The sequence below is a fragment of the Arvicanthis niloticus genome, chromosome 22 (genome assembly GCF_011762505.2).
Source record: "Arvicanthis niloticus isolate mArvNil1 chromosome 22, mArvNil1.pat.X, whole genome shotgun sequence".
Classification (NCBI taxonomy): domain Eukaryota; kingdom Metazoa; phylum Chordata; class Mammalia; order Rodentia; family Muridae; genus Arvicanthis; species Arvicanthis niloticus.
This window is the reverse complement of record NC_133429.1, coordinates 36,421,217-36,436,918: the sequence shown is the minus strand read 5'-3', so window position 1 is coordinate 36,436,918 and position 15,702 is coordinate 36,421,217. Positions and strand designations below refer to the sequence as shown.

At 35.2% G+C, this 15,702-nt stretch overlaps 1 protein-coding gene across 1 annotated transcript in view; it reads left to right on the top strand.

Annotated features, from left to right (window-relative positions):
* Positions 1 to 15,702, top strand: part of Trhde (thyrotropin releasing hormone degrading enzyme) — a 389,580-nt gene that overhangs the window by 192,552 nt on the left and 181,326 nt on the right. The window contains exon 4 of the mRNA XM_076920240.1: positions 14,821 to 14,975. Within this exon, the coding sequence (XP_076776355.1) occupies positions 14,821 to 14,975 (155 nt within the window). The remainder of the gene's footprint in view (positions 1 to 14,820; positions 14,976 to 15,702) is intronic.

Genomic DNA, 15,702 nt, shown 5'->3' with positions numbered 1-15,702 from the left:
GTTCTATTAGATTAAGTGCATCTGGCTTTATGTTAAGGTCTTTGATCCATTTGGACTTTTGGGCAGGGTGATAAATATGGATTTATTTTCTTTCTTCTATAGGTAGACACATCCAGACAGATCAGCAGCATTTGATGAAGATTCTCTCCTTTTTTCATTGTATGGTTTTAGCTTCTTTGTCAAAAATCAAATGTTCATGGGTATGTGGGTTTATTTATTCATCTTTAGTTTGGTTCCATTGATCAACTTGTCTGTGTCTATACCAATGCCATGCAGATTTTATTATTATTACTTTGTACTGTAGCTTGAAGTCAGGGATAGTGATACATTCAGAAATTCCTTTATTGTTCACGATCATTTTAGCAATCCTGGGATTTTTGCTTTTCCATATGAGCTTGATAATTGCTCTTTCAAGGTTTATACAATTGTGTTGGAATTTTGATGGGGATTGTACTGAACTTGTAGATTGCTCTTGGTATGATGGCCATTTTCACTATGTTTATTCTATCAATCCATGAGCTTGGGTGATCTTTTCACCTTCTGATATCTTCCTCAATTTTGTTCTTCAGAGACATGAAGTTCTTGTCATATAGGCCGTTCACTTGTTTGGTTAGATTCACACCTCAGGATTTTATGATATTTGTGGCTATTGTGAATGGTACTGTTTCACTAACCTTAGCCATTTATCACTGTGCAGAGCAGGACTACTAATTTCTTTCAGTTAATTTTGTATTCAGCCTCTTTGCTGAAGTTGTTTATCTGCTGTAGGAGTTCTCTGGTAGAATTTTTTGGGGGTCACTTATGTATACTGTCATATCATGTTTGAATAGTGATACTTTGACTTCTTCCTTTCTAATTTGTATCCACTTATTTCCTTTAGTTGTCTTATTGCTCTAGCTATAACATCAAGTACTGTATTGAAGATATATGGGCAGAGTGAAAAGCCTTGTCTTGCCCACAATTTTAGTGGAAATACTTTAGGGGTTTCTCTCCATTTAATTTGATGTTGGCCAGTGGCTTTCTGTATATTGCCTTAATAGTGTTTAGGTATGCCTCTTCTATCCTTACTCTCTCTAAGACTTTTAATATGAAAACACGTTGGGTTTTGTCAAATGCTTTTCAGCATCTAGAGAGATGATCATGTGTTTTTTTCCTTTCAGTTTCTTTATCTGGTGCATTATGTTGATGGATTTTCATATATGGAACTACTCCTGCATCCCTGGGATGAAGCCTACTTGGTCATGGTGGTTGATGTCCTTGATGTGCTTTTGGATTTGGTTTGAGACTATATCATTGGATCTTTTTGCATCAATTTTCATAAGGGAAATCGTTCTGAAATATTTTTTTCTTTTTTGAACCTTTGTGTGGTTTAGGTAGCAGAGTGACTGTGTCCTCATTGGATGAGTTTGGCAGTGCTCCTTTTGTTTCTATTTTGTGGAATAGTTTGAGGAGTATTGACATTAGCTCTTTCTTGAAAGTCTGATAGACTTCTGCACTAAAACCATCTGGCCCTTGGTGTTTTTTTTTTTTTTTTTTTTTTTTTTTTTTTTTTAATTGGGAGACTTTTAGTGACTACTTCTATTGCCTTAGAGTCTATAGACTATTAAGATAGTTTACCTTATCTTGGTTTAGCTTTGGTCACTGATATCTGTCTAGAAAATCATACATTTCATTTAGATTTTCTAATTTTGTGAAGTACAGGATTTTGAAGTCAGACTTAATGATTCTTTGAATTTTCTCAGTGTTTGTTGTTAGTTTCTTTTTTTTTAATTTCTAATGTTGTTAATTTGGGTACCATATTTCTGCACTGTTAGAAGAGAGTTTGTCTATCTTGTTGATATTCTCAAAGAACTAGCTCCTGATTTCATTGATTCTCTGTATTCTTTTTTTCCTAATTGATTAATTTTAGCCTGCAGTTCTTTTTATTTCCTGCCATCTATTCCTTCTGGGTGTTTTTTTTTTTTTTTTTTTTTTTTTGTTTTTTTGTTTTTTTGTTTTTTTAAAAAATCTTTAGAGACTTTAGATGTACTTTTAATTCATCAGCATGAGAATTCTCCAATTTCTTTATGAGGACATTTAGTGCTATGAATTTTCTTTCTAGCACTGCTTTCATTGTGTCCCATAATTTTGGGTATATCATGCCCTCATTTTCACTGAATTATAGAAAGTCTTTAATTTCTTTCTTTATTTTTTCTCTGACCCAGTGATCACTGAGTAGAGAGTCATTCAATTTCTATGAATATGTAGGCTTTCTTTTGCTGTCCAGATTTAATCTATGTTGATCTGTTAAGATGTGTGCAGTTATTTCAAACCTCTTGTATATGTTGATGTTTGCTTTGTTTATTGATTATATGATCAATTTTGGATGAGGTTCCATGAGCTGCTGAGAATAAGATATTTTTTTGTGTGTGTTTGAGTGAAATGTTCTGTAGATATCTGTTAAGTGCATTTGAATTATAACCTCTGTTAGTGTTATTTCCCTGTTTAGTTTCTGTCTTGCTGGCCTCTCCATTGGTGAGATTGGGTTATTGAGGTTTCCCACTATTAATGTGTGGGGTTCGATTTGTTATTTAAGCTTTAGTAATATTTTTTAAGAATGTGGGTGCCCTTGCATTTGGGGCATAGATGTTCAGGGCTGAGAAGTCCTCTTGGTAGAATTTTTCTTTGATGAGTATGAAATGTCCTCCCTTGTCTCTTTTGATAACTTTTGGTTGATAGTACATTTTATTAGCTATTAGAGTGGCTACTTTAGCTTGTTTCTTTGATCCTTTTGCTTAGAAACCCTTTTTCTAGCTCTTTATACTGAAATAATTTTTATTACTGAGATGAGTTTCTTGTATAGAGCAGAATGATGGATTCAATTTACTCATTCATTCTGTTAGTCTTTGTCTTTTTACAGGGAAAGTGAGTCCATTGGATGTTGATAGATAATGCTGACAAATCATTGTTAATTTCTGTTATTTTAATGTTTGTAGTGGTTCTCTGTGTGTGTTTCTCTCTCCTCTCTCTCTGTGTGTTTTAATGGTGTAAAATAATTTATTTTCTTTGTTTCGTGAGTATAAATAACATCATTGGGTTAGAGTTTTTCTTCTAGTATCCTCTGTAGGGCTGACTTAGTGGAGATGTATTATTTAATTTAGTTTTGTCATGGAATACTTTGGTTTCTCCATCTATTGTGATTGAATGTTTTGCTGAGTATAATAGTCTGGGATGACATCTGTGGTGTCTTAAGGCCTGTAAGACCTCTGTTCAGGCCCTTCTAGCTTTTAGAATCTCAGATGAGAAATAGGGTCTAATTATGACTTTATATGCTACTTGACTTTTTTTCCTTGCTGCTTTTAAAGTTCTTTCCTGTTTTGTACATTTAGTGTTTTGATTATTATGTGGCAGGAGGATTTTCTTGTCTGGTTCAATCTGTTTGTTGTTCTGTAAGCTTCTTGTACCTTTATCTCTTTAAGTTGGGAAAGTTTTCTTCTATGATTTTTTTCTGAGCCTTTGAGCTGGGGATCTTCTTCTTCTATTCCTATTATTTTTGGGTTGATTGTTTCATAATGTCCCAAATTTCCTGGATGTTTTTTGTTATGAACACTTTAGATTATATCTTCTTTGACTGATATATTGATTTATTCTATTGTATCTTCTACACCTGAGATTCTTTGTTCCATCTCATTTGAGATATTCTTTTGGTGATGATTATGTCTGTAGTTCCTGTTTTCTTTCCTAGAATTTCTAGCTCCAGGATTGTCTCAGTTTGTGTACTTTTTTTTTTTATTGCTTCCATTTCCCTTTCCAGGTCTTGGACAGTTTTATTCATAACCTTCATCTATTTGTATTTTCCTGCATTTCTTTATATTTATTTGCTTCTTCTTTTAATGCTTTGACCAGTTTGAATGTATTTTCCTGTATTTACTTAAGGGATTTATTCATGTATTCTTTACAGTCCTTTATCATCTTTATAATATTCGATTTAAGATCCTCTTCTTGCACTTCAGTTTTACTAGTATATTCAGGGTTTGTTGTAGCAGGATAGCTGGGTTCTGGTGAGGCCATAATGCTCTGGGTCTTGTTGATTGTGTTTTTACACTATTCTTTAGGCATCAGGTTTTCCCTAGTGTTGACTGGATGATTCTAATGTCAGGAAGATCTTTTTGAAAGTTGGGAGGAGTCCTGGGCCAGACAATGAAGATCAGGGTACTCTACTTTGTTGGCTGTGCCTCAGACAGACCCCACTCTGCACACTGTGTCAGTGTGGACTCTACTCTGCAGAGTCTGTCCCAGTCAGACACATCTGGGGTGGCAGGCAGATCCAACAAGGATGGGTAGTCAGGTAATGTTCCAAGATGGTTAGTTTTGGGGCCCCTGATGTTTCTCATGTCAAGGGCAGGATGATCTTGGGATCCCACAAGTCTTCTCCATATTGAGAAGAAAGGGCAAAAATAGACAATGGTGCTCAGGAGACTGTGTACACCACTCAACTCTGCAAGCTGTCCCAGGTAGATCCAGAACTATATCATTATTGTTTAAGTTTATGTGTCTACAGCCCAGATCATTTTGGCCTATAGTAAATTATAGTAATGTATTTAGAAAGCAGCTGGATACTATATCAAGTTAGCAAAATGGTTGTCAAAGGTTCTCCTCTAAGGTTTCTTCAGCCATGGATGCTTAGATAGATTTACAATACCAGGCATGACTTCTCTCCTATTGAGCAGACATTAAATCCAATCAGACAGCTATTGGTTAGCATCATCATATTAGTGACACTATTGCATTGTTGGCTATATATTGTTGGGTCAATCACTCTTGTAGTTCCCAGGATTGCTGGTCAGGGGAAAAGAGTCAGTTTTCTTCAGAGTTAAGCCCTGCTATAGACTGTGCATGCCCAAGTGGTCACCTCTACACCCATATGCATATGTGCAACAGTAATTTAAGTCAATAAATTATAAGTCAATAAACAGATAAGGTATCATGCAAAATTTTATGTATATATATATACATAAATTATATATATACATAAATATATAAAATTTTATAAAATTATATAAAATTTATATAATATATATTTATATATTATATAAATTTTATGTATATATATACATATATATATACATGTCTTTGTATATATATATATATACATATACATATATATACTATGATGATTATAGAAGACATAAATTTGAGAGTGTGGTGTAAAGACATGTGCAAGTTTGGGGTACAGAGAGGCTGAATTTTAAAATGCATTGTGTTGATGTTTGAGTTTCTAAAACAAATAGCAAAATATAAATTTAGAAGTTTTATTAGGAAATGTCCTTAGCCCAACTAAGTATATAATTCTTCAAACATGAGACAGAAAGTCTAGCATAATTGCCATTTGAGACAATCTTATATCATGCATATTTTGGTTATTGCTTGATTAATGAAGTTATAAGTAGTAAAGTTATTATTGGATAAAAGTTGTAAAACTCTTGAAGTAGGAAATAGATTTGCAATGTTCTCTCAGAAATTAATAGGAAATGAATTTCTCAGAAAGTATGAAAATCCATCCATTGTTTTAGATAGTGAGTGGGCTTACAAAAATGTGGCTGATGTTATTGTTAAGAAGAGAAAAAGTAAAAACTAGGACTCTTTACATTCAATTTGCATTCTCTTGCATAATAGATGAACATTGTTATATATATAATATATATTATATATATTATATATATCAATATATAACAATATATTATATAAATCAGTATATATCTATATCTATATATCTGTATCTGTATCTTTATCTTTATCTATATCTATCCTATTAAACTTGGCTTGAAACCAGATCATATATATGTGGTTGCTTAGTGTATTCTCTGTATTTATGTCTGATCATAATCCTCAAAGCAAAAACAATGTGTTATGAACAAGCTTCAGGCACAACAATGAAAAAGCAAAATACACTGAAGAAAGATAGAGTCAGAATAATTTTAATAATTAAATGGGTGAAAAACTGATAAATGTGCTCTGTGTGTTTAGAAAAGTTCTTTGGCATTGAAATACTTTCTCAGGGTAAAAAGGAAAATAAACAACAGATGAAATTGCTCCTTTGAAATTGAAACTAATCACTAAGTGTTGAGTAAAAGTGGTTGTGGAAATGTCAAACAACAACAACAACAGGATCCTCAGCAACCTTCTTTTGAGCATCTGGCAAGAGGAACAGAAAGAACACTGACTATGTATTATTGTCTAATGTTAATTTAGAAGGATGCCAAGGCTTCGAAAGTGAAAAGCAAAGCATTTGAACACAAGGATTGCTGGTGACAATTCTGTTACAGAACATGGAGCTGAAATTGTGTCTTTCTGGTATGCAAATAGAAGGTCAATCAGGAGAAAAGTGGATCTTGCTTTGAAACTCTGAAGGACTGATTTCACTCATCGATTTTTGAGAATGCATCCTAGCATATCTAACTGCAAACTCCTCATTATCAACCCAACTTAAAAGCAATCCCTGGGAAGTTAGGCTGTTGGTAAGAAACTTCTTCAAAATATATACCCGAGACAAAGCAAAAATACGTGTGGTTTAGTAAATATCAAATGAATAGCTTTTATAAATTTTATTTTATCAATATTACTGTACAAAATTCAATTTCTATATTTATGAATGTTAACCTTCCAAACAAGGAATTTTACATTTCTACATAATAAATAAAGACATGTATTTAGAGTTTTGCATATGTATATGGTGTCTATTGCAAGTACCCAGCCATGGCAAAGTGAAAATCTGAAACTTTGGGTTTTGATCTACTCTGCATTAAAGTTTTCTTCCATGACACTAAATGATTATGTCATGTCTTATGGTACTTTTAGGTGTGCAATATACTTATTTAAATTTTACAATTTTAATTCAGAAATCAAAATCTTGAATATAACAATCTGACCCGAACTTTTTCTGTAGACTCTTCATCTTCCAGCTAAAGTTTGTGATACAACTGTTTCCCCAAGATAGAGAGGTAATGTAAAACTCTCAAACAGCGATATGTTGATGTAGCATGCATTCTACCTAGAAACAAGTCTTTACACGATCTACCAATTAATCTTCACAACTTGAAATGCAGGTACTGTTACAACTTCCCATATATCAATGACAAGATGAAAACTAAAAGAGATTGAACAATTTATTCAAGGTCCCATAGCTCATTAGTGACGGGTCTGGGTTTGGATCTCAGGCACTGCGAGATCTTAAACTTGAACCTGGAACCATTATCTACACCATTCTTCATTAAGAAGTCCAAGGCAAGAGAGCTGGAACAAAAAGGATGCCTTGTGAATAAGATGCTGCTAGGATGCAGTGTGGAAGAAGGTACTGAAGATAACACTTAAACATAAAGAGAAGTAAACAACAGAGGGAAGAGTTGGAACTAAAGATTGAAGATGTGAGAAAGTTAGATTTGAGATGGACGTCCCAAGAGAAAGAGTTCAGACTCTGTCTGAGAGTATGAAGAGAGTATAGCTAAGTAGAAATTAGACTAGGAACAAAGAGGTGACTAAGGCCTAAGGACAGCAGAACCCTTCCTGTGGAAAAGACTTTCAATGGAATTGATAGCTGGGCATGGGAAAGTAAAATCCTATTCTCAAATGATTAAATTAATAGTTAACTACCTGTGTATCTTGGAGATATATGGTGAGCTTGCAGCTAACAGTGTTAAGTGTGAGTTGTCATCCAAAGGAAAGCTACTCACTCATCTGTTTGAAAACTGTTTTTGTGAACATCAGCCAATGTTTCTTTTTCTTTTCTTTTTATCTGTTTTGTTTTTTAACTTTGGTTTTCTCTTCCCTCTCTTTTTCCTTTTTTTATTTCTTTCCTTCCTTTCTTCTTCCCTCCCTCCCTCCCTCCCTCCCTTCCTTCCTTCCTTCCTTCCTTCCTTCCTTCCTTCCTTCCTTCCGTTTATGTGCAAATACATGTTTGTGGATTTAAAAGTACAGTAGCACATTTGTGGAGGTCAGTAGACAATTTTTAGTGTCTGCTCCTTTTATCATTTGGGTCCTAAGGAGAGAAATACAGGCTAACAGGCATGGAGGCAAGTGTCTTTACCTACTGAGATATCTCTCAGTCTCCAGTAGTTTTTCCTTGGCATTAAGCCTCTTATCTTTCAAGGACTTTATATTTCTTTTAAAAATAAACAAGACTTATTTTCAGTGTTTTTAATTGTGTATGTGTTGTGTGTGTGTGAATTCACATCAATGAGTGCAGGTGTACATTAAGGCCAGAGCTGTCAGTTCTTCTTGTAGCTGGAATAACAGGTGATTGTCAATCACATCACAAGAGATATGAGAAACAAACATTTGTCTCTTGCAAAAGTGGCACATGCTTCTAACTTCTGAGCTGTTTCTCTATCCCCTCTCCTCATTTTAGCTTAAAACTTGAAGTGTGATATAGTGGAAAATTGAACTAGTTAGGGATTATCTTACTCTTTTAACAAATCTGGGGAAAGGAATTGATGCAAAACAAGATGAATTGAGGAAATTGGGTGTGTTTTACTAGAAGCCTGACACTGTCAGATAAAGAAATATTGACAGTGAAAGCCAAGGCTTCAGAGGCTAGACCAAAGGGAAAATTTCATGGTAAAGAAGAATAATTAATAAATATCTGAAGTCATGCATCCGTCAGCATCTATTCTGTTTCTCCTCTTAGGTGGGGTATAGAGTGTGTGCCTGATCATCTGGCAGGGTTTCTGAACTGCAAGATCCTAGGCTCTCACTCTGAAGTGAGAACTTGAGTCCAAGTCAGAACAGCTTGTTCTCTACTCTGTGTCTATTACAACCTGAGGGCTCAGTATGACTGTGGAAGTGGAGACAGGCCTTATGATGCATGTACTTCCATTTGCTAGTAGTTATTTAATAAAGGAAATGGTACAAGAGTATATTTCTAGCCAATACGGCAATGGATCATAAATTTAATTGTCATAACAATGCAGCTAATACTAGAGATTGATTTGCTGTTGATGTCCATTGGCTGACTACATTTGATGACATTTTGAGTCTTTCTATATGGTTGTAGGGTCAACCGACATGGTTATCTCAGACTAGTAGACCAGTATTTCATGGTAACAGACTTTCCATAGAGTGCAAAAAATATATATATCTAGGCTATCTTAAAGTTTTAACCATATTTTAAAAAGTGGAGGTGAGAGTTTCTATTCAAGAAACTATGGGTATGTTTGGGGCCTGACAAGCAATAGCTCATTGCAAATGCCTAGACATTTTCATGTAGACATTGTAACAGTTGTTTGATCATGTAGGTGATAGTGGGTGGCTTGTGGGTAGATGAGAAGAGTAAAAAGAAAAAGAATAAGTATTAGGTTAAGTGTCTTCCTTTGATTGTGTTGCTATAACAAATATTTGGGTCACAATGGAAATCTGTTTCTCACAGTTCTCAAATCTGGAAAATACAAGGTACTGGTGTCTTTGATGTTTGCTGAGGCCTGTGCTCTGAATCGAAGACAATGCCTTGATGCAGCAATCTTCCAGAGCAGACAGAATGTCATCACAGAACAAAAGGGCTGGAAGAGACAAAATTAACCAGTCAAGCTTCGTAAAAGGCAGTGCCAGGTGTCCATCCTATGTCTTCTGGGATGTATTTGCCCTAGAATAGATATGGGTGTGGTCTAAGACACAATCATGTTTAAAACATGGATTTTCCTTTGCAAAGTTTTGTTTTAAATTGGTCAGATTATAGGTGATCATTCAGTGTACTGTAATGTGACTTGTCAGTAATCGATTGATACAGGCAGAGTTTTCATGAGTTAATAATGCCTAAATTATTCTTCTCTCAAAATCACAGCAGGGGAGCTTTTTAAAATAATGTGAGTTATGGATTGGGTATAATGAAATTTAAAATGAGCAGAGTTTGGGTGAGACCACAATGACATTCAAGCACACAAACATCTTGCATAGAAACTATAAGTGAAGATTCTGAGAAGTTTCTTTTTTTTTCCAAGTCACAATGACAAGAGAGTAACAAAAAAGAAAGAAAAGAAAGAAGAAACAAAACCAACAACCCCAAATCAAAGAAACAGTAAGAGGAGTCAGTCCAAGGAACAGGAGAAAACACCGAGCTTCTTGCTGTTTTCTATGAATCAACAAAGCAGTTCTCAGAAATGGTAGCTTAAAACAAAATTTGAGGAGCATGTCTAAGATGTTATGGCTTCCCTCAGAGCCATTTTAGCCTAGTGCTGGCATAGTAGAGGAACTGTAACATATCAAGGTCAGGAGGAAGGGAATGGGCCATGATAGACTTTTGTGTTTATTTAAGCCACCACATTTTTTAATATATAATTTTCCCCCACTGTTAATCATAGTTTTCTAGATGATAGTACTATTTGGAAGAACACTATGTATAATTTTATCTAGTACTTTCTTTGAATTTTTATTTATAATTGTATTATGAAAGGTGGGCTTTCTTTCTTTGGGAGGCAGGCATACTAAAAAGTTATGGATCCATATTTTAATGGATATCGTCTCATTACTTTGCAAAATTAAAGTAACTTAATTCAATATCAGTGAGCATCATATGCTTCAATAAAGCATAATACTGCTTCAGCTACTAACACCCTTTACAAAGTAGTTCCACTGAGTTATACCACATGGGTATATTCTGTGAATGACTTGATGCTTTAATGTGTACATAACCATCAGCTTAATGTGACTCTGACTCCAAAACAACTCCTAGCATCATGCTGTATTGGCTTCCATATTTGTCCCCAGCCACTCACTGATCTTCATCACTGCAGATTGGCTTAAATTTCTAGGAATTTTACATAAATAAGGTTAATTATACAGCATGTGTTTCTTTCATTTTTTAAAAAAAATCAATACACTATTTTGGGGCTCACTCATGCTGTATTCTGTCCCAATAGTTCATTTATTTTGGTTACTAGTGATCAGTACTTTGTTGCATGCTATATCACATTTTATTCTTTGCCTGTTGATGGGTATTGGGGTTATGCCCAATTTTTAGGTGCTGAAAATTCAGTTTTTATGAGAATTTGTATGCACATGCTTTTGTGTGGATATGTATGTAATGAATATATTCGATTGTAAGATTATCCTCTGAGATTTCTCAGTTTATGAAGGGTTATAGCAATAGTCTTTTCCAAAGTTATTTGACCACTTCTCAATTATGTTGTAACCGAGGTTATTATGTGTGTGGTACCAAATCTGAGAATGTTCACTTTTTCTTTCTTTTACCTCCTCTGTTGCTGATATTTTACCATGTCTGTAACCAATAAGTTATCTATCACTACTTACTCACCATGTAAAATCCTGCCCAGCAGGTGCCCTATTTGTTTAGGGTTCTTGCTTGGTTTACCTGTGACACTGTTGTCCAGACTTTGGTGTCTTCATACTTCTGGATGCTAATGCAAAACCATATGCCATCAAGGACTTAAAACTGTACCACTGAACAGGTGTTCTCTCAACATACTTGTTTTTAAGTGTATGTGTGTGTTTGTTTGTGTGTGTGTAAAAATACACATATTGGTGTAGGTGCCATGTATGGGAAGTATATGTCAGTACACGCAGAGGCCAGAGGTCTGCTATTTTTAGGCATCACTCTTCAGAAACCATATACCTTGTCTTTTCAGATAGGGTTTCTCACTGTGTTCTGGAAGTCACTGTGGGCAGCTTAGCCAGGGGGCCTCAGGAATCCACCTGACTCTGCCTACTAGTGCTGGATTAAAAGCACATACCACCAAAGGTTGTAGGAATGGAACCTGACTCTTTATGATTGTGTAATAAGTGCTTTTTCCAGCCGTATCTGTGTTTATACTGCTTAATAGTCATTTGTAATCCACACACTGCCTATCAGTGCATTTTCCCTTTGATCACAGACTTCTACATGGCATATCTGAGTCATATGTTTGCAGTCTTCTTTCCAGGTCTTTGGACCTATTCAGCCCCATGTGATCTGCTCACTCAGCTGTGAGTGAGGACTGGGCTCTACATTGCTCATCAGGAGCTATAGGATTCAGAATAGGCTCTTGATGCAACAGAATTCCTCCTGGAAAAAAAATGGACATAGGTCCATCTGTTTCCACAAGTTCCTGATGCTGGGATAGCTACTGTTTTAACCAGATACTAATGGCAGGCAACGTCAACACATTGTGGGTCTGTTACCTGGTTTACTAATATGTATACAATGTCTTCAATTGTGTAAAGTGGTTGAATTCACCTGTTTGATACTTTCCCTGTGTACTAGTTCTGTGGCCCGTATCTCCCCTATTATATGGTGCCAACCCATCAGCCTCCTCTCTGTTTATCCAAAATATTTGTTACTGCCATACCTGAGCACTTCAGTATTTACTATACTCCTTCAAGATACACTTGCATAGGTCTTCAAATAAACCGGCTTTTAATATTATTCACACGCCATGTGAGGGTGATTATATTGGAGAGAGACACTTTGCCCACACCTTCCCCACTCATTTATCCTGTATATTGGAATATATTTCCTAGTACTTATTAGCCAGTACATTTCTTTCTTTCACTTCCTACTTCTTAGTTAAACTTTTTAATACATAAGCACCACCATGCAGGTAGCAAGGAGCTTGAAAGGCAGCCCCAAACCATATTTACCAGATGTCCATTCTCAGTGCTTGAATATATGACTTCTTTTTGTAAATTAAAATCCTATGAAGGAGCAGATTAACCCACATACCTATTAAAATCATAGTCACCATTAGAAGGCCAATAAATAACATTTTCAAGAATCTCCCAAACAGATATATTTTTCTTCTCATATAATATTTTCAATATTATATTTTTCTATGTTATGGTTGTCATGCCTTCATTATGAGTTTAATATGTAGTGGAAGTTTAATATGAGTTTTATATGTTGTATTAGAAGAGGGATGTTTGACTTATTTTAATACATATTTCAGATTTCAAAACATCACCAATACTAAAAAGATATTTGTGAATTCAAAAATTAATCAAAAATCAATTGGATGCTACAACCAACCTATTCAATTGTTTGTTGTGAAATATTTAAAGCATATATAATAGGATGAATACTATTATGCTAAATCAATGTACTCACCACCAGCTTTAAAGCATTGATATGTAGACAGACATTAATTCCTCATGTGGCTGTCCTGTAATCTTTTCTCTTCCTTTCTCCTTAGTAGCAACCATGAAATTGAAGTTAGTGTGTTTATTATCAGTTTTTATGTGTGTATGCATGGATATTTTCTCTTGTTATCTCTGTCTGTCCTACATGTAAGAAGATGTGTTTACAGTAGGCAGTATTATTTTGAATGCTTCTAATGAGAATGGGGTCATCTTATACCTTCTTTCTTTATTATTATGTTCTTCAGATTGTCTGTATTGATAACTGTAATGGTAGAACCCAGTGGGAAGATTGCTTATTTTAATTGCTATGTTGTATTCCTTTATGAAATATTTTTATACCTTGTTTGATATAAAAGTATTATTTTTATAATAATAATATATAATACTTATATATTATATAATATATAATAATATATAATATAATAATACGGTATATAAATTCCTGTTTTACTTTTGGAAACAGTACCATACTGAACATTCTCATGAGATTTGCTGGTAGCTTTGGAATACATTAGTCCATTACTGAGATGGATTTCCATTTTGGAGTGAGGGTGTTTATTATGATTAAGAACACATGTATAGGAGTCAGGGTTCAAATCCTTCTTGGCCCTTGCTGCCACTTTTAGGACACAGTGAGGACCAGCCATTTTCTACTCTCCGTGTGCATGCCTTACCTCATCCCTTGGCATCAAGCGGTTAACCTGGCATTGGTCTTTCTGACCCTAGTGTTTCCGGCCAGAGCCAAACCCTAGCTGCTACTGCTGCATTTGGAGCCAGATACCAGCAGGTTCACAGCTTCACATAACAACCATGTTGCATTTGGGTTCCATTCCTGAGCCATTGAGAGGTTTATTTTTTGAGCCTGGGATTAGTGTTCTTTTTAAAATATTTTATTTACCATTGCAGGAAGTGTGAGTGAAACATGAACTCCTTTGCTCACCATAATCAGAAGTTGATAATACCTGAACGACCTTTTAAAATAAGCACATATTTTTAGATCCATCTAATCATGGATTTTTCAAGCTGGAAGGCATTTTAAAGAAAAGGCCAATAACTTTACTTTATAGTTTAGGGAATTGTGGTCCTGAGAACCTAAGTGATTTACTGATGTCACATCAGTAGTTGATGGTGGCAAGCCCAGACCGAAGCTCATGGGTCCCCTCTATTCTTTCTTTGCAACTGTATCCACTGTCATGTTTTTCTCTATAAGCTAAGATTAAATGAAGCATTTTATTTTAACAGGAGCAAAAGAACATACAGGAGTTTAAGAAATTAGAAAATAAATGACACCACATCTTAAAACTAGTTTTTGATGTTTTCTTTGAGATAGAGTTGAGACAATGTGATAATGCACTTGCTTCTGCACCGGGCTGAATATATTTTCATTAGAAGGCACAGTTCCTTTGACTCTGGGTTCCTCCTGTATTTGGTTTCCTTGCCTTTTCTGAAGCTTATTAGGATGGGCTCATCAATAATGTTGCGGATACTTCCAGCTCCCTGGAGTGCTGGACCTGATATGAAGTGTGATGAATGAGTATGACCAGCATCGATAGAGATAGCCTATATTTCTACTGTCACATAGACATGGCTGGGTGTTTAATATAAGACAAAGTAATAAAGAACATGAACTCCTTCTTATTAGGATTTCTGAACTTTTTAAGTTGTGAAATTCAGGATCCAGTGTTGTTTAAAACCTTTGGAACTCTCTTATTCTATTTCTAGATCTTTTAGCTGTGCCTAAGCATCCTTATGCTGCTATGGAGAACTGGGGACTAAGTATTTTTGTGGAACAAAGAATACTGCTGGATCCCAGTGTGTCATCTATTTCTTATTTGCTGGATGTCACCATGGTCATTGTTCATGAAATATGTCACCAGGTATGAGAAGAGAAACAGGTGTAAGTATAATGTGAAATTGTCTGGAATGTGGGGTGACTTCAGACATCCAGAGGAGAAGCTTGGTTGGTATCCTCCCATCTGTGTCTTATACAAAGTGCTGTGCAGTTTCTATGTGCATGGCATATCATTTTTCTCAGGCGATAAGGTAAGCATACATACACAAACTGATGGTATCCAGTAAGCAACTGTCACTGGGTTTAGTTGAAATGTGTGATGGAGTGGCTGCCCCTTCTGATCCCCTGTGTAGTTTCTGATCAGCTGTGCTTCCATTTCTTTGATTATTAGTGTGTCCATATGGTAAGTGCAGTGAGAGAAATGATTTATTGCTTTATGGAGAGATGCAGGTGAATTTTGTGTATCTGTCAGAATTTACTTTTACCAAAATCGGTTTGTTATTCTTCTTTCCCCAGTCACGTAGACACGTAGGAAGTCTTTCACTATCTCAGCTTATAGACTCTCTGTTCTCAAGTGAGTGATTATTTTTTTAACTTGGCATAGTGAAAAATTCATATGTGAATCAGACAACTTCATAGTAAAGCTAAAAGGTAAATTAATTTCATTTTGATTTTATGAACCTTCTGACTCCTGGAAGGTAGTGACATAAGAGTTTGCAAAACTTGTTAAATCGTGAATTTAGTGGAAAAAAGAAGTCATAGAAAATGAACACTGTTAATAGAAAGCAATGGCCATCGTACATGCTAGAAAC